The 23026-nt window shown below is 47.0% G+C and overlaps 1 protein-coding gene across 2 annotated transcripts; it reads right to left on the bottom strand.

Annotated features, from left to right (window-relative positions):
• Window positions 1–1736: 1736 nt before the first annotated feature.
• On the bottom strand, window positions 1737–11196 carry dclre1b (DNA cross-link repair 1B). 2 transcript variants are annotated; one of them, XM_007894114.2, is made up of 5 exons: window positions 10978–11196; window positions 9175–9369; window positions 6801–6966; window positions 5596–5778; window positions 1737–3729 (listed from the first exon to the last, which is right to left on the bottom strand). In XM_007894114.2, exons 2-5 carry the CDS (start codon window positions 9361–9363, stop codon window positions 2576–2578), a joined length of 1692 nt encoding a protein of 563 aa, XP_007892305.1. In that variant the 5' UTR covers window positions 9364–9369; window positions 10978–11196; the 3' UTR covers window positions 1737–2575. The 2 variants fall into 2 exon arrangements, with proteins under 2 accessions (XP_007892305.1, XP_007892306.1); XM_007894115.2 differs by lacking the exon at window positions 10978–11196 and adding an exon at window positions 10897–10911.
• Window positions 11197–23026: the final 11830 nt, after the last annotated feature.

Here is a 23026-nt window from a genome sequence, read left to right as displayed (position 1 = left end):
CGCAAACACGAGCTGCGGAGTTCTGAATGACCTGCAGTGTGGAGGGAGGTGCCTGGAAGGCCGGCGAAGAGAGAGTCCAGCCTTGAGGTGATAAAGGCGTTGACCAGAGTTTCCGCAGCGTGAGGGGTGAGGTAGTGCCGTAGTCTGGCGATGTTTCGGAGGTAATGGAAGGCGGTGCCGGTTGTGGCGCGGATATGAGGAAGAAAGGACAGCTCAGGGTCGAACAGAACCCCGAGGTTCCTGACTGGCTTTGAGAGGTGGAGAGTGCAGCCTTGGATGCTGATGCTGTCAGCGCCTGAGGTGCGGAGACGTGAGCCAATCAGGAGGGCCTCAGTTTTGCGCACGTTGAGCTGAAGAAAGTTGTCTCTCGTCCAGGGGAAAGGTGCAAAGATGGCTGAAGATTTGCCAACCGATGGTGGAGCACAGGGCGGAGAGCAGGCTGAGGGGAGGGAGATATGGTGGTGCGAGGTCAAGGAGACATTTGAAAGGCAAGGATGAGGATCTTAACATTGTTTTCCTAAGGTAAGAGATCCCAAACAGAGGGCTGTGGACCCCGCAAGATTGTATCGGGGACTGCGGAGTTGGGAGACACACTGGAAGTGCAAAAGCTACGGAAGCCTAGTGAGACTGGAAGCCCTTAGAGCAGTTGTAAAAGGCATGTTCTCATGGTTTCAAGGCAAGGTATTCCAGGTCTGCTTTTTGTGAGGGGGCTCAGTCAGGAATAATGTCCTAGGGTTGGGGGGTGAGTCTTGAGCCCAGAAAGTTTGGGAACCTCTAACAAAGTGCTAGGGGGTTAGGCAAGGAAAATAATCCATATATATGACATACGGCAGGAGAGGATGCAAGCTACGGGGATGGCCTGAGGTTTACAGAGGGCAAAGCTGGGGAAGCGTAGATCAGGCAAGGTCATCAGATTACAGAAATAAACCATGCACTCCTTTGTTGGCTGAATGAGTAACAGAGCTATCCAGATCAGCATAGCCCACAAAATAGCCAATTCACCTTACAGTATATTCTGTGAAGCAAGAACTTTGAGACATCTCAGCAACGTGATAAGGCGCTATAGCAAATTCAAGGATTATTTTCATTATTGTGGTATTTCAGACTGAATTGTGTTGTGTGCTTAATTAGCTGATCTCAGTTGTGCCTTTTTAGAGAAACTGGCGAGACAGTCACCTCATGTCCAATTGCTCGGCAGCAAGACAACAGCTCAGCACCAAAATGGAACATTCAACCTCTTCCCACGAAGTTGGCTGTTCCCTTCATGGCCATTTTGGGACATTGCCATGTGCAAATTTGCCTATAACTACGGTCACTACACTGGTCATGGCTTACCTGTGAAGTTCATGGAGATGTTTTGATTTAAGGCATAATATCAAGTGTCAGAATTATTAGTTTTAGCTGATGCTCCAGTGCGGGCCTGATTCAGCGGGGCTGTCCAAATCCTTGAATGTCCAACCCCTTGGGATGTTCTCCCAATGTGAAAACGTAATTTGTTGTTGCTGTCCTATGTAAAAGACAGTAAATCGAGATCTTGTAGCCTGTTCTTCAGATGGACGTTAAAGATCCCATGACACTGTTGGGAAGAGAAGGGAGTTTCACCCCGTGACCTCAGTTTCAAGTCTCATCTGAAGGACCTCCTAGAGTATTTTACTAGGTTGTAAGCCTAAACTGTGAGCTCAAAGTCCTGACATCACTATCAGACGAAAGAGCAAATGGACGACAGACACATTGTATAATCTTCATAATTAGTTTAATCTAAAGCACGATGGGTTACCGATCCCATGGAACTGTACCCAGAAAAATCACCATTTTGAGGAGAGGCAAGAGAAAATTGGTGAGATAGGAAAAGGAAGCAAAACGGTTACAACACCTTTGCTCAGAGATTCTCCCGTCCTTCCCTGGCAGTGGTGGAAATAGTACAGCAATAACTCAAACTGTCAAACGTAACATTCACCCAAACTACACAGACAATGATTCGATTCCATAAACTATTGAATAGGCATTGGATAAATCACGTTTTGTTTATGAATCCTTAATCTGGAGCTCATGGAAGTAGAAATCTTCTGTATTTATTGAAATCAAAGGCATAGGTTTTTCATTCCAAACGTAAAAGGGAAACCTTGTTAATAATGCAGTTGGTTGAGTCCCATGTCTAATCTTATAAGAAAGATGGGAGAAAAATGGCCAACTTCTGGGTCGTCAGGTCACTGCTGAAGTCACTTCCCCCTCGCTTCACACACGTGCTCATCAGCAGTGATCAGGAACTGCTCGATTAGGGTCTTTATCTCTATATTAAAAGCAAGTTACAACTGAGTCGCCGTTCCTCTGAAAATCAAAGTTTGTCTTAGAAGTAAAGTTCCTTTCCTCACAAAAACCTCTAAACATGGGCCTGTGCTTAAGATTTGGGTCCCTTTGCACGAGTAAATACTGTGCATTTCCAATGTTCAGACGATTAAACACGTGAACAGAAACAAACGGTCCCTTCTCAATGCCCCAGGTCCAAGTAGTTAGGGGAAAAAAAACACACACTGAAGGTGGACCTGGCACCTTTACATTACAGTTATTGAAGACTCTAATCGTAATAGTGGCTTATACATGCTTTATGCCTCTTCTTAAAGTACTGCTCAACAATTGCATCAAAAGCCTGCAGACTGGCACAGCACCGAGCACTGACTGCCATCCCATTCGTCATGCTGTGCTTTCTCTTTCTTGTCCTCTTAACATGTGCTGAGGAACTGGAGCTACTCGCTCTCTCCAAGCTGTCTTGCACATCGGAGGACGAGGATGAAAGGTTGCCGTTTGAAGAGCGTGATGTGTTTGCGTTGGAAGCCAGATCCAAGTGGATTCCAGAGGGCAAAGAGCTGCTGCTCACAGCTGGTCGTGTACATTCCTCACCACCCCAGACATCTAACAGTGATGCCTGCCTTGCTTTCACATGAATGGGCATCACCTTCACGGGTGAGGGTGCTTCGGCTCTCTCAAACATGGCTAAAGGTATTCTGAATTTTCTTTTAAGAAAGTTAAGTGCACTGTCAACAGTATTGGCCTTAGACATTGACTGCGGACTAAAATCCTCCGCCATTATATCGTCGCAACTCTCAAGGCTATTCTCTGATTCACTCGGATTGCTGGCTCCATTGCAATCTGGTCGTCCTTCCTCTGGTGCTTTCTTTGAATCCGGTGAGTCAAACACCACACCCCTGGAAATATTGAGACTCCTCAACCTCGAGTTCACCTGACGCAATGGTACTTGCTGGCACCCTGTGTCCTGCTGCATAAACCTTTCCACACTTTCTGGAACTTTGAAGCGTTGTGACTCGTCACGCGGGCTAAGGTGGTGACGAAAGTAGCTCTCGCAGCCCATCCCTCTGACAACAGGGATAAGAGAGCAAGGCCTCAGCCTGGATACAAATTCTTGTAGTTCTTCAAACGAGGAGTGATCAGAGTAGCAAACCACATGGATATCCGGGTGGAAAACCTTATGCTTTCGGCTCGTGGGTAAGATGGCTTTCGTAGGATGTTCCCGATTCCATCGGATCATGTTGTAGCTGTTAATCTTACTCTGTTCTACCACTCGGATTCTTCCCGCTCCCTCCTCCGATGTGAAGACATTAGGCAGCCCTAACAACTGGAACATCTCAAGTCTCTGCGGACTGACCACAATCCATGTTTTAAAGGCCAGTGCGAGTTCTGTTAATAAGGACTCCTTGCCCAAACAATACAAACCTGTAATGAGACACAGAACATCACAAAAAGTCCATCAAAAATTCCTCTGAGGTTTCCACAACTTTTCCTTTAAAAGCACACAACTTGAATTTTTACTTTAAAAGTAAAAGTTTGAGTATTTTTAATGTTCGTAAAGGGGAAGGTTAGCGCTGAGAAAGCGTTGACTTAAAACGCAAAGAAAATGATTCAACTTGGTGTCCATTAGGCACGCATAGTTTAGATATAGAGAAGATAAATGCAGACTAAAGCACCTATCAAAGTACCTCAAACACAGACCCACTGGGTGACGGTTTAGATTTTTACTCCAGGTACCGTGAACACATCTTCTTGGTGAAACTGTCAAGCTAATCAAATTGCTGCTAAGCTGTTACAGTTATACATCACATTGAGGCTTCTCCAGCTAGTAGAGAAGAGGCGTTCACCTGATCCAAACAACATGTAAACCTATCTCACTGATCAATAGTGTTATATTCTCCTTCCTGCTTCTTATCACCTCTGTAAAGCATATCAAGACATTCATCCTACACGAAGAGCATTATATAAATGCATCATAGGAAATTTGGAACAGGAGACAGACATCGAGCACCCTCTGCCATATCAATTCATGGCCAATACACGACACCGTCCCATAATTTTTTTTACTCCTCAAGCATCTGTGTCTCTCAAATTCCTCAACTGATTTCTCATCTCTGGTTTTCTGGGGTTGTGCCACCTTTGTGAAAAGGAATATTTCCTCTTTTCAGTCCTAACATCGAGTCCTGTAGCTCAATGATTAGAGCGCTCACTTCGGAAGCGAGAACCTGGTTTTGATTACCAGCAGGGTGAAATATTGGGAAAGTTTCCTTACTCCACACGCCTGTTTACAGCAGTAGGTAGGAACACGGTTGTTAGTTGATTGGCAGATTGCTTTTCTGGAGGAAATAATCCTTTCAAAAAAAATATTTTAATAATAATTTGGTCACTCAATCTACAACTGTTTGTGGGACACTGCTGTGCTGGGTTTGGCCCACAAAATATACAGTCTAATCATTTTACAGTATATTCTGTGAAGAGCTTTGAGACGTCTTGAAGATATAAGCGACTTTATCAAATGCAAGGATTATTATTATTGAGTGGTTTCCTTGGCTCTTCATTTAATTTCCCAGATAAATCAAGGTGAGAATTTAATAAGCTGTTGCAGAGCTATATCAGTAGATAGGTCAGGACATAAAATTCAATACACATTGTACTTTGGGACTAAAACCTCCCAGTGTACTGTGTTCAGTTCTGATCGCCATATTACCTGAAGGATATTGAAGCACTGGAGAGAGTACAGCGAAGATTTTCAAGGCCATTACCAGGAATGAGTGGATACAGTTAGCTATCAAGGAAGATTGAATGGGTTGCAGCTCCTCCCACCCCCACCCCAGCATTCCGAGGTGCTACACCTTGTGAAGTACGCTATATAAATGCAAGCTGTTGTTCTCTGTCTGGAATTGAGATGATTGAGAGGGGATCTAATAGAGGGTAAGATTATGAAAGGTGGACATTAATAAGCTGTTTCCACTTGTTGATGAGTACAAAACAAGAGGGCATAAATAGAAACTACCCAGTAAAAGATCTAATAGTGAGTTTAGGAGGAACTTCTTCATGCAAAATATCTCAAAGCACCTTTCGGAAGATATAATGGGTTTGAAATAAAGTGAATTACACAGACCAACATGGCAGCTAATTGTCACCATCAATATCACACAAACAAGAGCAGCCAATAAAAGTGAAGGTGGAGGTTAAAAAAACACAGCTCCTACACATATGTGGAAAGACAGTAGCACCACTTCCAGCAGCAAGAGAATGATTGAGAGTTCTACAGATCAATGCTGCTCTTACCGATTACTATATCATGCTCAGGGTAACTCCCAATAATGCCTTTGATCTGTTCAGCAGCATCCTGACGCGCAAGTACTGTAACCTCTGGATCGCAGTTTGTGTTGTCGAGATACAAGATGTCAATCCTTTGCTCTCGATTCAATGGTGGCTGCTCAAACATGACTGGCGTGTATCGGAAATCAGCTGTAAAATAATCAGAGTAGCTCAACGAACTTCCAGGTCAGCTTTCCGTCAATGCGCCGTATCACTCGCAAGTTTGAATCTTGAAAGGTTTGTGCAGCATGATCAGAAATCACCACAAACAGCAGCAGCAAATTGCATTTATATAGCAATTATACTATATAAATCAGGAGGACTCCCAAGACGTTGGATGGAAAATGTTATGAAATGTTACCATAAAATGGCATCAAGCTGAATCTTGGAATCAAGCTGAATAGTAGAAAGATAATTTAAAAACATTGCAGTTTATGGGGAAAGGGAGAAAATTGCTGAAAAATAGGATAAATGAAAAATGGGACTTAAAAAGCAGAGGTTGCAATGACACAGTCGAGATGGGCTGTAGCTGGTTAGACTCCAGCAGTTACCCCAACAAAGGTTCTGGGATCCCCAATTCTTGGCTCTTGCCAAACAACACTCAGTGCTTTCTGGAATTAAGGAGGCAGGATGTATCTCTCTGGGGAGTTCTCTTCTCTTTGACCGTGCCTTCAGCTCCCCTCTCGACTCTCTTCCCCCTCCTCGCTCCCTCCCTTCCCTCCCCTCACCCTGACCATTTCCCCGCTCCTCGCTCCCTCCCTTCCCTCCCCTCACCCTGACCATTTCCCCCCTCCTCGCTCCCTCCCTTCCCTCCCCATTTCCCCCCTGCTCGGGTCATGACCCAACTGTGCAGCGCCTTGGGACGTCCTCCTGACGTGAAAGGCGCTTTATAAATGGAATCTTGTTGTTGTTGAGTTAGTGCACATTCCATTCCAAACACAGAAATTTCACGTGAAGGTGAATGTAACTCAGTTTGGTTTGAATACAGTGATGAGTTTCAGCATGTGTCAGACACCCAAATGAACAAAAAACAAAAATAGTTGACATTGATTACTTGTGAAATGCTTTAAGACATTTTAACATTGTAGGCCTGGTATCAAATGCAAGGGTTATTACATAAAGAAATACGTGATTCAGTTGACATTGTTTCCAAAAAAAAAATATTCTCATACCTGTGTACAGGATCGTGCCAAAGTAACCCTGAAAGAGAAACATAGCAGAACCAGGACAGTGGTTAGCATCCATTAGTGTCACAGTCATAGTTTCTCTGCCAGCTTCATCAAGGTTTAACAGGTGACTCTCGTCCAATTCCAATGGGTGAATCCACATTTCATCCACCTAATGATGAGTAAAGGTAAAGTGATCTCATATGCAGTGTTGCACGAACCCTAAAACAATCAAACCATCCTTCCTCTCTGAGGATCGATGGCTTCTCAATGGAATCTATTCTAGAAACTCTTTTTGTCTCCATTCTTTTACTTCCTTTACAAGAAAATAATGTGCCGAACTAATAGAAATACTTCTCTTTACAGGTAAAGGAAACACACACCAGACACCTGAAAATCCACTTGGTCTTAGCCTGTAGCTTGTGGAGTCCTGTAGCCAGGATTACTGCTTCTGATTTCTACCCGTTTGTTGGTGTGGAGTCCTGTAGCTCAGTGGTTAGAGCACTCGCTTTGCAAGCGAGAGACCTGAGTTCAATTCCAGGCAGAGTGAAACCTTGGGCAAGTTTCCTTACTCCACACAGAGCCTAATAATAATCCCTCCAAAACAAAACACTAATAAAAAATTGGTAATTTTCAATCTACGACTGTTTGTGGGACATTGCTGTGCGCAATTGGCTGCCGCGTTCGCCCACAAATATACAGTCAATTCACTTTACAGTGTGTTCTGTGAAGCGCTTTGGGACGTCCTCCCGACGTGAAAAGCGCTATATCAAATGCAAGGATTATTATTATTATTATTATAAGATCACTCTTACTCAAATACAATATGGCACACAATAATGGAAAATTCCTCAATTTAAATTGGAAAAAAAGCTGGAAAGCAAGATTAAAAATAGAACTTAAAAAGCAGAGGTAGCAAGATGGCTGAACAACGTACACTGTGCCAAAATAATACATTAAAACCTGCACCCCCCCACTCAATCTAAACAGCTGTTGCAATGATTTACACAAATTCATATACCGCCCGGCTGGGAGAAGACCCCAACACTGTTCACTCATCACTTTGAGCACATGCTTAGCTTCACAGAGCTGCCACAACAGCAATTATAAACTGAGGTTGCACTTGTTTTTAAAGCTTTTGTTTAAAGTGATGTGAAGAGGGCCGTATAAGACAAAATGGTCTTAAGCCTAGGACAAGGTGGAATTTCAGGTGAGGTCAAGAAACAGACCTTGCTGAGCAGGCGTGCACAAAACTCTGTATACAAATTTTTCAATCATCTGTCACAATAACAAAGGAAGCCTGTATATAATTGGCCATAATAGCAGAGCCTATGGGTTAGGGAACATATTTAGATTGCACAGTACAAATAGATCAGTGCGCCGAAGTCAATATGTTCTACCTTGCAACTTGCAATAGATTTATTACGAGTAGTTAATGATATACATCATGTAATTCTAAAATATGGCTATGGCTATCATTGGAATTCACATTACCTGAATGCTTGCCTGATTTTGCAACAAACACCAATGCCTCATGACACTTCCTTATAACCATCCTCCTCTATCGGCTAATTTTTCTCATTCACTTCAGTACGTTCCTGGTTCAAATCCTACTTGACCCACTGTCACCATTTTGTCACCTCCAATGGTTTCTCCTCCCATCCTGGTGCAGTCACCTGCTGCATACCCAAGGCTCTATGCCCAGCCCCTTGTTTTTCTCAGTACATGTTCCCCTCTCTGTGATATCATCTGCAGACATGGTCGTCTTCCACATGTATGTGGATGAAACCAAATCTTTTCCTCCTCTTGCATGTTGCAAAAAATCTTACACCACCAGAATCACACAATATTTCCAGGATTTTGAAGGACTTTTCCCGCAACAGTGGCACGTTTCCACTTTTAATTCCACTGTACATTAAGAACCTGAAATAGACCCATTCACCATTTTACTAAAAATAGCTACAAAAAAACTAAAAATGTTGTGTGGAAACTTTTCTGATATTGGGGCAGATGACTCTGCAAAATCACAGGCAGTTTCTCTGTGTCTAACCTTGCTGTGTGCCCAATGCTGACACCAGGTGCTTAATATGGAATACTCTAGCAATAATCTCTCTTACTTTGAGAAATCCAAAACTTAAATATCTTAAATTAAGTAAATATCTGAAATTGTATCAAGAGTAGGAGAGCAGAGAAAGAGAAATTCTGAGCAACTAACTTCCTCAAATCCAACACCTTGTCCTGCACCACACACCTGCCCCCAGTGTATAATGGTAATGTAAAATGGTAAAGTGCCCCACTCATAACACGAATATCACTTAACTTGGATGAGCACAAAATTCAACTGAAATAAATATCTGAAATGATTGGTATGAGGACATGCCTGAAGTTTCCAGCGCAGCAGCTTGGCAGTTACTGGAGAACAGTAGATAGGCTTCTTCCAGGTGGATGATAATCCAGAAGTGTGGTCTGTGTGCATGTGCGACAAGAAAAACAACCGGATGTTGCTGCACTTCCGGATCTGCCAAAAGTCCACAGCGATTGGAGTGAACGGGATCACGGTTCCATTCATATTCGTCTAAACCAATTCAGCAGAATAAAACATTGGAACTCTTCATAAAAGGACTGAAGTATAATAATCCTTGCATTTGACAGCTGAAACCTTTATTCACACATTCAAAAACCTCCTGCATCAATTTTTCTGATGCCCTCCTCACCGGTGCACCCTGCTCCACCATTCATAAAATCCAATTAATTCAAAACTCTGCTACCCACACCTCACCCGTACTAAACTCCGCACCACCCATCATCCCAGGACTTGCCAGGCTCCACTGGCTCCCAATTGCAGAACAACAACAAATTACACTTGTACAGCACCCTTCATGTCAGAAAGACGTCCCAGGGTGTTGGACAGTCAGGGTTCTTTTTAGTTCTGAGCTGGAAGTTGGGGTCAGGAAGGGTGGAGGGCAGGGAGGGTGACTGAAGGCATGGTCGAAAGGAAGGTGTTTGGCACTTGAAGAACAATCAATTTCAAGATCCTCACACTGAAGTACAAATCACTTCATGCCCTGGCACCTCCCTACCTGCTTAGTCCCCACTCCTCTTCCAGCCCCTTTTGCTCAGCTGGCTCTGACCTCCTCCATGTTCCTAATCCCATCCATTCCGCCATTAGCAACCGTGCTTTGAGTCTCAAAGGTCTTGAACTCAGACTTTAGAGACCCTATCTCACCTTGAATGCGCAAATTTGCATGCAAATTCAAGTTGTTCAAACCACTTCACAGGGTATCCTGCAAAGTGATGTGACAATGTTCTGTGGGTGAATGTGGCAGTCAATTCTTGCACAGCAATGTTCCACGAAGAGCCATGAAGTTAGTGACCAATGTTATTTGGGGGTTTGTTAGCCAAGAATCTTCCTTCTCTTTTCAAATAGTGCCATGGGATCTTTAACCTCCACCTGAACAGATAGGACCTGTGTTTAATGTCTCATCTGAAGGATGACATCTACGACAATGCGACGCACTGTCAACACTGCATTAGTGCAGCATCTGAAGAGTATATGAATTCTAAGTCTCAATGAGGGGCTTTAACTCATAGCCTTCTGACTCAGAGGTGAGAGTGCTACTGACTGAGCAAGGCGGACACACATTCTTTACTGAAGGCTCTTTAGTTTTTTTTAAAAAACACCCAATTAGCATTCCTTGTTCCAAAAAAAAACACGGACTTGCCAACATACTACCGGGTACCGATTCGGTGAAGTTTTTTTGTTAAGCTGAGATCCGGTATGTGCACATTTCGGGCAATTCTGAAATTCAGCCGTGAAGTTTTAAAAGAATCTGTAGAATACGGCATCAGAACGAGGAATTTTAGAATGGTGCCCAAGTCTCGGTACAGGTGAAACAGCCATGAGGTGACCTTTACCCGGAGATCTGCCAGCCAGGACACCAAGAGAAACTCTCTTTGCTTTTCAACTCGTACTGCGGGAGCTATTGACATCCAGGCAGGTGGAAAAGACAAAAGGAGCAATAGGACGGTCTCGTCATCGAGTCCACTTGAAAACAAAGTCAGATGCGAGTGGTATTTAATTTAATTCGAAATACACACGTACCCTTCGTCGTGTACACCCGACGACAGCGAACGACAACGGTAAAGCAGCGTAAATGGCGAGGACTGTAAAATGCAGCTGTACCTGTGCGGTCGCCGTGGGTCCGGCTCCCGGGTCTGTGAGGAGGCCCCGCTGCCGAGCGCTGAGGGCGAGGTAGGGAGGAGTATCGGCTCGGACACCGGGAGAGTTCCACTCCCCGGCCCCCGCTTCAACACCGGTAACCGGGAGGGGGGGGGGTGACCGAGGCAGAGAGGAGGCCTGAGGAGCGCTGAGGTAACAGCGACCTCTCCCGCGCGAAAAATCAGCCTGACTAACCGTATCGCGCAGGCGCACTGCCCGGCGTTGAGCCCCCCCCCCCCCTTGCGCACGCGCGCTGCGCCTCCCGGGCCGCTCACCCTGTTGGAAATTCTCGGCCTCGTGTTGTGTTGTTCTCGAGCGGGCGACGGGCGGCTCCTCCGTGAGTGACAGCTGGCTCCGCGAATTAGCATGCAGAGAGGGCGGGGCAGCGCCGGGTCACAGCGCGTAAGGGGGGCGGGGGGGGCGGGACAACCGCGCCGATGCCTTGTCCCGCCTGTGCCCGCAGCGCCCCCTGGCCTGGGCTGACCAGCTAACCGGAACTGAAGGCTCCTCTCCAGGGCAAAGGTGGTCCATAATAGGATGGAATTTAGCATCAAGTTAGAGAGACAAGTCACAATAATCCCTCCGAACCCAAAAAACAATAACACAATGGTCATCTTCATGTTTGTGGGGCGTTGCTGTGCGCAATCGGCCGCCGCGTTCGCCCACAAATATACAGTCAATTCACTTTGCAGTATATTATAATAATAATAATAATAATCCTTGCATTTGATAGAGCGCTTTTCACGTCGGGAGGACGTCCCAAAGCGCTTCACAGAACACACTGTAAAGTGAATTGACTGTATATTTGTGGGCGAACGCGGCAGCCAATTGCGCACAGCAATGTCCCACAAACAGTCGTAGATTGAAAATGACCAATTTATTACCGTTTTGGGTTTTTTGGAGGGATTATTATTAGGCGTGTGAAGCGCTTTGGGACGACGAGAAGACGTGAAAAGCGCTATATAAAATGCAAGGATTATTATTATAGAAGTAGTTAAGTCCGAAGCAAAGGTCTTAAATTTAAGTAGAGCCAATTTTGCTGGTATGAGAGAGGATTTAGCCCAAATAAACTGGGAAATTAGACTTAAGGATTTGACGGGAGACCAGCAGTGGCAGACGTTTAAGGAGATGATGCAAAATTCCCAGCGAGCACGTATTCCTTTGAGGAATAAGAGTGACACGGGAAAGGTGGCCCAACCGTGGCTAACTAGAACAGTTAGGGACAGTATAAAGTTAAAGGAAGAAGCCTATCAAACAGCTAAGATGAGTAGTAAACCCGAGAATTGGGAGAACTTTAGGGGTCAACAAAGGAGAACCCAAAAAAAGTGATTAAGAGGGAGAAAATGGAATATGAGGGCAAACTAGCGAGGAACATAAAGACAGACTGCAAGAGTTTTTATAAATATATAAAGAGGAAGAGGCTGTCGAAGGTAAATGTGGGTCTGCTACAGGCAGAGACGGGGGGAATTATAGTAGGGGACAAAGACATGGCAGAGTGGAGACCTGTAGCTCAGTGGTTAGAGCACTCGCTTTGCAAGCGAGAGACCTGAGTTCAATTCCAGGCAGGGCGAAACCTTGGGCAAGTTTCCTTACTCCACACGCCTAATAATAATCCCTCCAAAAACCCAAAACAATAATAAATTGGTCATTTTCAATCTACGACTGTTTGTGGGACATTGCTGTGCGCAATTGGCTGCCGCGTTCGCCCATAAATATACAGTCAATTCACTTTACAGTTTGTTCTGTGAAGCGCTTTGGGACGTCCTCCCGACGTGAAAAGCGCTATATCAAATGCAAGGATTATTATTATTATTATTATTATTATTAAACAAGTACTTTGCTACTGTTTTCACCTTAGAAGACACTGAAAACCTACCAAGAATAGAGGGAGTGGCTAACAGATAGAAAACAGAGAGTAGGGATAAACGGGTCATTCTCGAATTGGCAGGATGTGACTAGTGGAGTACCACAAGGATCAGTGCTTGGGCCTCAGCTATTTACAATTTACATCAATGATCTAGACGAGGACATTGAATGTAACGTATCTAAATTCGCAGATGACACTAAACTCGGTGGGAGAGTAAGTTCTGAGGATGATGCAAAAGGTTGCAACGGGATATAGATAAGCGAGGGGAGTGAGCGAGTAGGTGGAAGATGGAATTTAATGTGGGGAAGTGTGAAGTTATTCACCTAGGTAGCAAAAATAGAAAAACAGATTATTTTCTAGAGGGGGAGAGATTAGATAGTGTTAGTTTTCAGAGGGATTTGGGTGTCCTTGTACAACAGTCTCAAAAAGTTAGTTTGCAGGTGCAGCAGCAACTAAGAAGGCGAACGGCATGTTAGCGTTCATTGCAAATGGTTTAGAGTACAAGAGTAGGGAAGTCTTGCTGCAACTGTATAGGGCCCTGGTGAGACCGCACCGAGAGTATTGTGTGCACTTTTGGTCTCCTTATTTAAAAAAGACATACTTACCCTCGAGGGGGTGCAGCGTAGATTCACTCGGTTAGTTCCTGGGATGAGGGGACTGACCTATGAGGATAAGCTGAATAAACTAGGGCTATATTCTCTAGAGTACAGAAGAATTAGGGGGGATCTTATTGAAACATATAAGATTCTTAAAGTGCTGATAAAGTGTCACTGATGGTCTGTTTCCCCCAATAGGAGAATCTATAACCAGGGGTCACAGTCTGAAAATTAAAGGTCAGCCTTTTAGAACAGAGTTGAGGAAACATTTCTTCACTCAGAGGGTAGTGAATTTATGGAATTCACTACCCCAGAAGGCTATAGATGCTCAGTCCTGAACATCTTCAAGGCTGAGACTGATAGATTTTTTTAAAAAAATAGAGGGATTAGGGGATATGGGGATAGGGCGGGTAATTAGAGTTAGGTCTGAAGATCAGCCATGATCTTATCCAATGGCAGGGCAGGCTCGAGGGGCCGAATGGCCTACGCCTGCTCCTATTTCTTATTTCTAACCTGGAGGCTCCAGGCAGGCATTGCAAGTCAGCACTCTACTCTGAGTTACATAGATTGTCACTCAGGCTGTGGAATCTGTCACTGTGTGGGACTTTGAGCTCACAGACTAGACTGACACTCCAATGCTTGGCTGGGAGACCACCACGTTGTTGGAGGTGCCGTCTGCTTGGACAAGGTGGACGTTAACGATACCGCAGAACTACTAAAGAAGAGAATGATTTTCTCCCAGTGTCCTGACAAACATCCCCCCTCAAATAAAATTGATCATTCATTTATTGGTTATTTGTGGGACAAACTGTAGCTTGTAGAGTCATGTAACTTAATAACAATAATAATCCTTGCATTTGATATAACTCCTTTTCACATCTTTGAGACGTCTTAAAGCGCTTCACAGAATATAATGTAAAGTGAATTGACTATATTTTGTGGGTGAAATGCGGCAGCCAAGTATGCACAGCAGTGTCCCACAAACAGTTGTGGATTGAAGTGACTAATTTTTTTTAAGGAATTACTACCCCCGGGAAAGCGACCCGCCAATCGACTAAGAACTGTGTTCCTAATTACTGCTAGGCAAACAAAGGTGTGTGGAGTAAGGAAACATATTCAACATTTTACCCTGTCAAAAATCGAACGCAAACATTGTTCGATGTTAATAATCAATGTGTTGATCTATCCTTTTGCTCTTCATTTGATAACCTTGGAATCAACTACAAACTTACCACCAGGAGGAGGTAGAGAACACAGCACATCCCCAATGGCACACCAAGAAAAATAAATTATGTTAGAGAGATTTGATGAATTCCAAGAAATCCAATTGGAACTGGACTGTCAGAGGCCTGGCTAGTGTATGTGTTTTTGTGTGGGTGGGGGTTCGCGGGACTGGGGAACAGCGTCACTTGGGTGGGGAATATGCTGTTGAGTGCATGGGAGTGATCTTTTGGCTGAGTGATGTGTTGGGTGGTGGGGAGCTGTGTGGTGGGTGGTGGGGAGCTGTGTGGTGGGTGGGGGGGAGCTGTGTGGTGCGTGGGGGGGAGTGTTGTGTTTGGTGGGAAGAATGGTGTGTTCGTGTGGAGGGAGGATGGCATTGGGTGGGCGGAGCACTGTGTTGGGTGTGGGGGAGAGGTGTGTTGGTTGGGGGGGAGCAGTGTGCTGGGTGGGGGGAGTAGCGTATTCAGTGGGCGGCTATGTTGTGTTGGGTGCTGGGGAGCGATGTGATGGGTGGGGGGTAGCAGTGTGTTGGCTGGAGGGACAAGTGTGTTCGGTGGGGGGAATGATGTGTTGGGGTGGAGGGAGCAGGTTTTGGGTGGGGAGAGCATTGTGTGGGTGGGGGGAGCGGTGTGTTCTAGTGGAAGAAGCGGTATGTTGGGTGGGAGACTTCAGTGTGTTGGGTAGAGGGGAGCAGTGGGTGGGGGGGAGCCATGTGTTGGGTGGGGGCAGCCATGTGTTGGGTGGGGGCAGCCATGTGTTGGGTGCAGGGGAACAGTGTGTTGGGTGGAGGGAGCCATGTGTTGGGTGCAGGAGAGTGGTGTGTTGGGTGGGGGGAGCAGTGTGTTGGGTGCAGGAGAGCGGTGTGTTGGGTGCAGGAGAGCAGCGTGTTGGGTGCAGGAGAGCGGTGTGTTGGGTGCAGGAGAGTGGTGTGTTGGGTGGGGGGAGCCGTGTGTTGGGTGCAGGAGAGCGCTGTTTGGGTGCAGGAGAGCGGCGTGTTGGGTGCAGGAGAGTGGTGTGTTGGGTGCAGGAGAGGGGTGTGTTGGGTGGAGGAGAGTGATGTGTTAGGTGGAGGGGAGCGGGGTGTTGAGTTGGGAGAATCGTGTGTTGGGTGAGTGAGAGTGGTGTGTTGGGTGGGGGTCACGGTGCTTTGGGTGGTAGGAAGCAATGTGTTGGGTGGGGGAGATCGGTGTGTTAGGATAGGTGGAGCAGTGTGTTGGGTGAGTGGGGGAGCTGTGTGTTGCTTGACGGAGAGCAATGTGTTGGTTGGGGGGAGCAGTATTTTGAGTGGGGGAAGCGGTGTGTTGGGTGGGGGGAGCGGTGTGTTGGGTGGGGGGAGCAGTGTGTTGAGTGGAGGGGGGCGGTGTTTTGGGGTGGATGGATCGGAGTGTTGGATGTTGGGGGGAAGTGGTGCGTTGGGTGCAGGGGAGCATGCAGTGTGTTTAGTGGGGGACTTCGGTGTGTTGGTGGAGGGGAGCGGTGGTCGGGAGCAGCCATGTGTTGGGTGGGGAGAGCCGTGTGTTGGGTGAGGGGGGAAGAGGTGTGTTGGGTGTGCAGGGAGAAGTGCGGTGTGTTGCATGGTAAGAGGTGGTTGGGTGGGTGGGAGAGGTGTGTTGAATGGGTGGGGGAGAGAGGTATGTTGGGTAGGGGGAGCAGTGTGTTGAGTGGGGGTGGGAGCGGTGTGGTGGCTGGATGGGAGGGAGTGGTGTGTTGGGTGGGGAGGAAGAGGTGTGTTGGGTGGGGAGGAAGAGGTGTGTTGGGTGGGGAGGAAGAGGTGTGTTGGGTGGGGGAAAGAGGTTTTCTTGGGTGCGAGGGAAGAGGTGTGTTGGGTGGGGGGTGCGGTGTGTTGGGAGGAGTGGGAGGAGCAGTGTGGTTGTGGGTGAAGTGTGTTGGTTAGGGGGAGCGGTGTGTTGGGTGGGGCGAGCGGTGTGTTGGGTGGGGGTTGTGGTGTGTTGGGAGGAGTGGGGGGAGAGCAGTGTGGTTATGGGTGAAGTGTGTTGGGTGGGGGAGAGTTGAGTTGGGTGGGGGGAGCGTTGAGTTGGGTGGGGGGAGCGTTGAGTTGGGTGGTGGGAGCGTTGAGTTGGGTGGGGGGAGGGTTGAGTTGGGTGGGGGGAGCGTTGAGTTGGGTGGGGGGAGCGTTGAGTTGGTGGGGGAGCGTTGAGTTGGGTGGGGGGAGCGTTGAGTTGGGTGGGGGAGGGTTGAGTTGGGTGGGGGAGCGTTGAGTTGGGTGGGGGGAGGGTTGAGTTGGGTGGGGGAGCGTTGAGTTGGGTGGGGGGAGCGTTGAGTTGGGTGGGGGGAGTGGTGTATTGGGTGGGGGAAGCGGTGTTGGGGAGCGGTGTGTTGGGTGGGGTGGGAGTGGGGAGCTCGTCGTTTGAGGGGCCGGGGACTGGGCTGAAAGGAAGCGGAAAGATCTCATTCTAAGTATTACAAAAATAGCAAAAAGAGTGTTGAGGGCGTTTCTCCCTGTGTCCTGACCAACAATCCCCCAAATAAAATTACTTCCTTGCTGTTTGTGGGACATTGCTTTGTGCTATTGTGTTCTACACGGTGTTACTCCCCCTAACTCTGCGACCTCCTTACCCCCTACCATCCTGCTCGCTGCCTCCGCTCAGCGGGCTCCGGCCTCCTTCAACACCCCCACCTTGCTCGCCCCACATTTGGCGGGCAGACCTTCCGCCACTCTGCCCCCACCCTTTGGAACTCCATCCCAAGTGGCTCCGCCTTGCCCCCTCCCTTGCCACCTTCAAGACCCTCCTCTTCGATGTGCTTTTGATCTCGCTGCTTTTCCCCCTGTCCTCCACCCTCTCCCCCCCCCTGACCCCCAGCTCGGGTCCGAAACACCAATCGTCCCAGCGCCTTGGGACGTCCTCCGACATGAAAGGCGCTATACAAATATAATTTTGTTGTGGTGAAGTGACCAAAGGGCCTTCTTTAACTGAATGGTGCGACCTTGTGAGCTTGTTTGTAAAATATTTCAACCTCTTGCTACAAGCAATTTGGATGAAAAATCAAAAAGACCATCAGTGCTCTGAGTTACAAGCTGCTGTTAATTAGAGCCCTGGGAATGTGCCTCCTCGTCACAGCGAGATGAATTTCCTCTGAAATTACAAACACATGGAGACTCCTGCCAATGCTGGGCTGAGCAGTCTCAGTTCAATTAAAGATCCTATGGCTCGAAAACAGAAGAGAGTTTCTGTCTCCTGGTGTTCTGCCAAATAATCCTCCAGATAAAATTGCTCATTCACTTCATGCATAATCTTTCTGCATAACCACCCAATATTCAAGCCATCCGATGTGGGCTAATTGTTATCACTCAATATCACAAAACAACCTGCTGAAGCCAACCAGATGTTGTTTTTGAAGGAAACGTAAAGATATGAGAGAGTAAAATAAGAGTGCGTTGAACAATAATATTGTTCCCTGGGATGCCCTGGAATGTCTTTCCAATGTGAAGGGCGCTAAACAAGTGTAATTTGTTGTTGTTGGAATAATAATAATAATCCTTGCTGTTAGAATATAGTAAAATGCATAGGGTTAAGTGTGATTTTGGCAGAAAGCAACACATGCTGTAAGATGTTATACTCTGTGAAGTGCTTTGAGACGTCTAGAAGATGTGATAAGATGCTATATCAAATGCAAGGATTATTATTATTAAGTAGGATCTTTAATATCCACCTGAACAGACAGATGGGACCTTGTTTTAATGTTTCATCAAAGTATAGATATGGAATTAATATTGATTATTTCCCTTTAACTATCCGTATTGATCTACATTTATACAAAGCATATCTCAACATCTATTCCTTCTGGATATTATTGCTAGTAGTAAATCTGTTGAGTTGCCATATTGGCTGTTTTTTTCTCTCTCCCACTCTCTCCAATTGTCTCCTCTTCTCCCTCCTCTTCTTTTCTTGCCCACCTCTGCCTTCCCATCCTCCTTCTCTTTCTCCTCCTCATGTCCTGATGGAGCTTAACTTCCTTTTTTCACATCTACTGGGATGTTCCATATATTGTGACCCCTGACCTGTGAGAGCGTTGTGTCTTAAAATCATAGACGCGACTGGATTTTGGACGCAATATGTCGGCAAATCAGTTCCGAATTAAGACTGAACTGAAGAATGTCCGACAATACTGCAGCACCTTAAAGTTTAAGCCAAACAGTCTCGCAGGCTAAGACTGGGTGGAATTGATGGCAAGTCTACCATATGGTACCTTAACTAAGCTCCAACCTGTCCTGACCTGATATGTACATGCGAGTAATAATAATAATAATAATCCTTGCATTTGATATAGCGCTTTTCACGTCGGGAGGACATCCCAAAGAGCTTCACAGAATATACTGTAAAGTGAATTGACTGCATATTTTGTGGGCGAACGCGGCAGCCAATTGCGCACAGCAATGTCCTCAAACAGTCGTAGATTGAAAATGACCAATTTTTTATTAGTGTTTTGTTTTGGAGGGATTATTATTAGGCTCTGTGTGGAGTAAGGAAACTTGCCCAAGGTTTCACTCTGCCTGGAATTGAACTCAGGTCTCTCGCTTGCAAAGCGAGTGCTCTAACCACTGAGCTACAGGACTCCACACCAACAAACAGGGGTAGAAATCAGAAGCAGTAATCCTGGCTGATTCTCGTCTCCACCCCACTCACTAATCCAGTGGGAACAAAGCCAATTTCCTTCTGAGCTCAGAGCACCATGGTGCCAAGCTTTCAAGGGAAGCCTTATAAGAAAATCTCGCTTTATGGGAGGAAACACAATGCAGGACTACACTCCCGATTCCTGTCGGTAGACATTCCCAAATGCAATTCGCTTTCCTGTGTTTGCTAAAAATAAAACTGATGCCTGGCAACTCTATGTGCAGCAGACCAAGCTGAGACTAGTTTTCATGTAATTCTTTGCAACGATGCATTTCATCAACAACAGGAACAAGACACACCCTGGACAAAACCTGACCCACCGCACTACAGTGAGATAAAGATCAGAGGGGAAGCTTCTTGCTTGGATGTGTTATGCAACAATGACACCTTGCATCTTCACAACGCCTTTAGTGTGGGTAATGTCTCGGAAGTGCTGAAGCTTGTCGCGAAGCCGGAGAGAGAGGGGAGGTGGTCAAAGAGGAAGTTCTCGATGCAATCTGAAGAAGGGCAAGGAGGGGCAATATGGAGGGATGCTCTCCGAAGACTGACAAGCAGGGAGTTTGTGTAGCTGAGCTTGGATGTGCTGAATCCATGGATGAGGGTTTTGGCAGCCTGAGGCGAGAGACAGTAGTGGAGTCGGGTGATGTTGCGAAGGTGGGGGAAGGCAGAACAGGTCATGGCATGGATGTGGGGTAGAAAGGACAATTGAGGGTCAAACAAGATGCCAAGGTTCTGGACTGACTCAGTGAGATGTAGAGTGCATCTGTGTTTTGTGGTGCTGTCAGCCCTTGAGTGTGGAGGTGCTGACGGGAGCCAATCAGTCTTGTTGACATTCAATTGACAAAAGTTAGCTCTCATCCAGGAGCAGTGCAGTTGGTAGCATGTTTGTCTCTGAGCTAAAATGTTGAATTCCAACATCAGGACTTTGAATTCACATAGTTTAAAGCCGAAACCCAGATGCTTGAGTGCAGATGGCAGAAATCCGGCCTCACAATTCACCACCAGCTGTGACTGGAGCACCTCAGCACCTACCGCCTCTCCCTTTCACAGGCCCAAACTGATTTTTTCTTCAAAGTCATCCTGGAGGCAAACAACAATCCAAAAACACTGTTTTCCACCGTTCATCACCTCCTCCGTGCACCCCCTCAAGCTCCTTCTATCCTCACATCAAACCCTAAGTGCGAAGAAGTCCTAGACTTCTTCGCCTCAAAGATTGAAAACATCTGCTTGGCTGCATCGTCCCTCCCGCCCATGTCCCCTTCCACCCCACCCAGACCATCCACACCAGCTTCTGCCTGCACCACAGCTCCTGCCACTCCCCATTCCTTACACTTCTTTGCTCTGAATTCTGCCTCCTCCCTCTCAACCACAATCACCCGCATGAAGTTCACAACCTGCTGCCCCCTCCCCACCCCCTCCCCACCCAGCTGCTGGTCACTCAACTCCCTCTCCTCGCTGCTGGCTGACACGGTCAACCAATTTCTCTCCTCAGGCTCTGTTCCACTCCCCCTGAAAACCGCTGTTATCCCTTAAATCTCTCACACTACCATCCCATCTCCAACCTACCCTTCCTTGCTAAAGTCCTGGAATGTATTGTTGCAGGTCAACTTTGGTCACACCTCTCCCTCCGCTCCCTCCTCAAGCCCCTACAGTCTGTTTTGTGCCCTGACTGCCCACATCACTGAGACAGCGCTTGTCAAAATCACAAACGACGTCCTCTCTACCTGTGACCAGGGTTTCCTCTGCCTTCTTGTCCTCCTGATCCTACCTTACCCCAAATGCAGCCGAAACCCTCGTGCATGCCTTTGTCGCCTGGATTATTCAAATGCACTCCTCACCGGACTTCCCAGCTCTGCTATTCAAAAAATCCAGCTCATTCAGAACTCTGCCGCCCGCCTACTGACCCGGATCAAACTCCACACTCCCATCTCACCAGTTCTGGCCCAGGTTCAACTGGCTTCCCATCACCGAACGGGTCGACTTCAAGATCCTCACGCTCGTATTCAAATCGCTTCACTCCCTGGCACCTCCCTACCTCTCCGACCTCCTTACTCCACAATCCACCACCCAGCACCTCTGGTCAACTGGCACTGGCCTCCTGCTTGTCCCTCGGACCCTCCGCTCCACCATTGGAGGTCTGACTTTCAGCCACTATACCCCGAAACTTTGGAACCCTCAATGTCTCCACCTTCCCCTCTCCTCCCTTTTTCAGGTCACGCCTTAAATCCTTGCTTTTTGATCGTGCTTTCGGTCACCTCCCGCGCCCACCCCCCCCCCCCCCACCTCAGCTCGGAGTCAGGCTCCTTCATTGTTAAGTGCCATGAAACTCTGCCCTGTGTGGAGGATGCAATATAAGTGCGAGTTGTTGTTATTGCTGAAGTTCAGGCTGACACTCCAATGCAGTGCTGGGGGTGTGCTGCATTGTCAGAGATGCCATCCTTTGGATGACAGATTAGACCAAGATTCAACAGCAACAAGAAATTGCTCTTATACAGCACCTTTCACATCAGGAGGACGTTCCAAGGCACTGGATATTTAAGGGTTTGCACCCAAGCTTGGAAATGGATTTCAACGTGTGGGGCCAAGGTGTGTGAGGGCCACAGGGTTGGTGGTGAGAAGATGACTGAAGGCAAGGGAAGGGAGCCGGAGAGAGAGGGGAGGTGGTCAAAGAGGAAGTTCTTCAGATGCAATCTGAAGAAGGGCAAGAAGGGGCAATATGGAGGGATTGGTGCAGAGAGTTCCATAGTTTGGGGATATAGTGGCTGAAAGCACAGTCGCTGTACGATATATAGCGATGTTCAAGTCTGGAAGACATCTCAAAGCACTTCATAGGAACTACATGGCAGCCAATTTGCACATAGCAATGATCCACAAACAGCCATGAAGTGAATGATTAATTTTATTTTGGGGACTGTTGGCCAGGACACCAGGAGGGAGAAACTCCCTTCTCTTTTCAATTAGTATCATGGGCTCCTTAACATGCACCTGAATAGGCAAATGGGCCTCGGTTTGACATACAGAGGATGGCACCTTGGACAATGCAGCCAATCCTCAGCATTGTACTGAGTGTTAGTTCCTGAGCCTGTGTCAGTGTGCCCGCAATTCATCACTGACTGGAGGGGGTCTGAATTGGTTGTACGTTGAGGAGGTCAAACCCATCCTTTGGCTCTTTGGCTCTGAGGCCAGAGGTGGGCAAAAGAGTAAATGGGCTGTTGAGAAGGCGGCAGATCTACTTCTGTAAAGAGTCCACATTGAGCAACTGTCAAAGATAAGATACAGGAAACAACAGTGGCTGAGGATATCCAGAAAGAGCGGACAGAGTGAGAGGTGGAAGAGTATTAGACATTTGGCAAATGAAAGATGAGAATTGTGCAAAAATTGCAGATCTTTGTCACTGGCACTGGGGTGGTTGTATGTGAGAGAGTGCGTGTGAAACAGAAAGAGTGTGTTTGTGTGTGAGAGAAACACTGTATGTCTGTGTGAGAATGTGTGTGTGTATGGAGGAGGGTGTTTGTGTGACATTGACCTGATCAGTATTCAGGGAGGGTGTGGGGGTGTGTTGCTGCCTTTAACCCTCCTGGCTTTCTGCTCCTCGCTCTCTCACTTGTGTGGAGTTTGCGGAGCTGCCACAAGCCTCAGGATCAGGAACCACAGCAAAGAGAGGAGAGAAAAGGACAAGACCAGGGTATAAATCC

The sequence above is a fragment of the Callorhinchus milii genome, unplaced genomic scaffold, assembly GCF_018977255.1.
Source record: "Callorhinchus milii isolate IMCB2004 unplaced genomic scaffold, IMCB_Cmil_1.0 Scaffold19, whole genome shotgun sequence".
In the NCBI taxonomy this organism is placed as follows: Eukaryota; Metazoa; Chordata; class Chondrichthyes; order Chimaeriformes; family Callorhinchidae; genus Callorhinchus; species Callorhinchus milii.
Note: the sequence above shows the minus strand (reverse complement) of the source record. Positions and strands in the feature narration are given on the sequence as shown.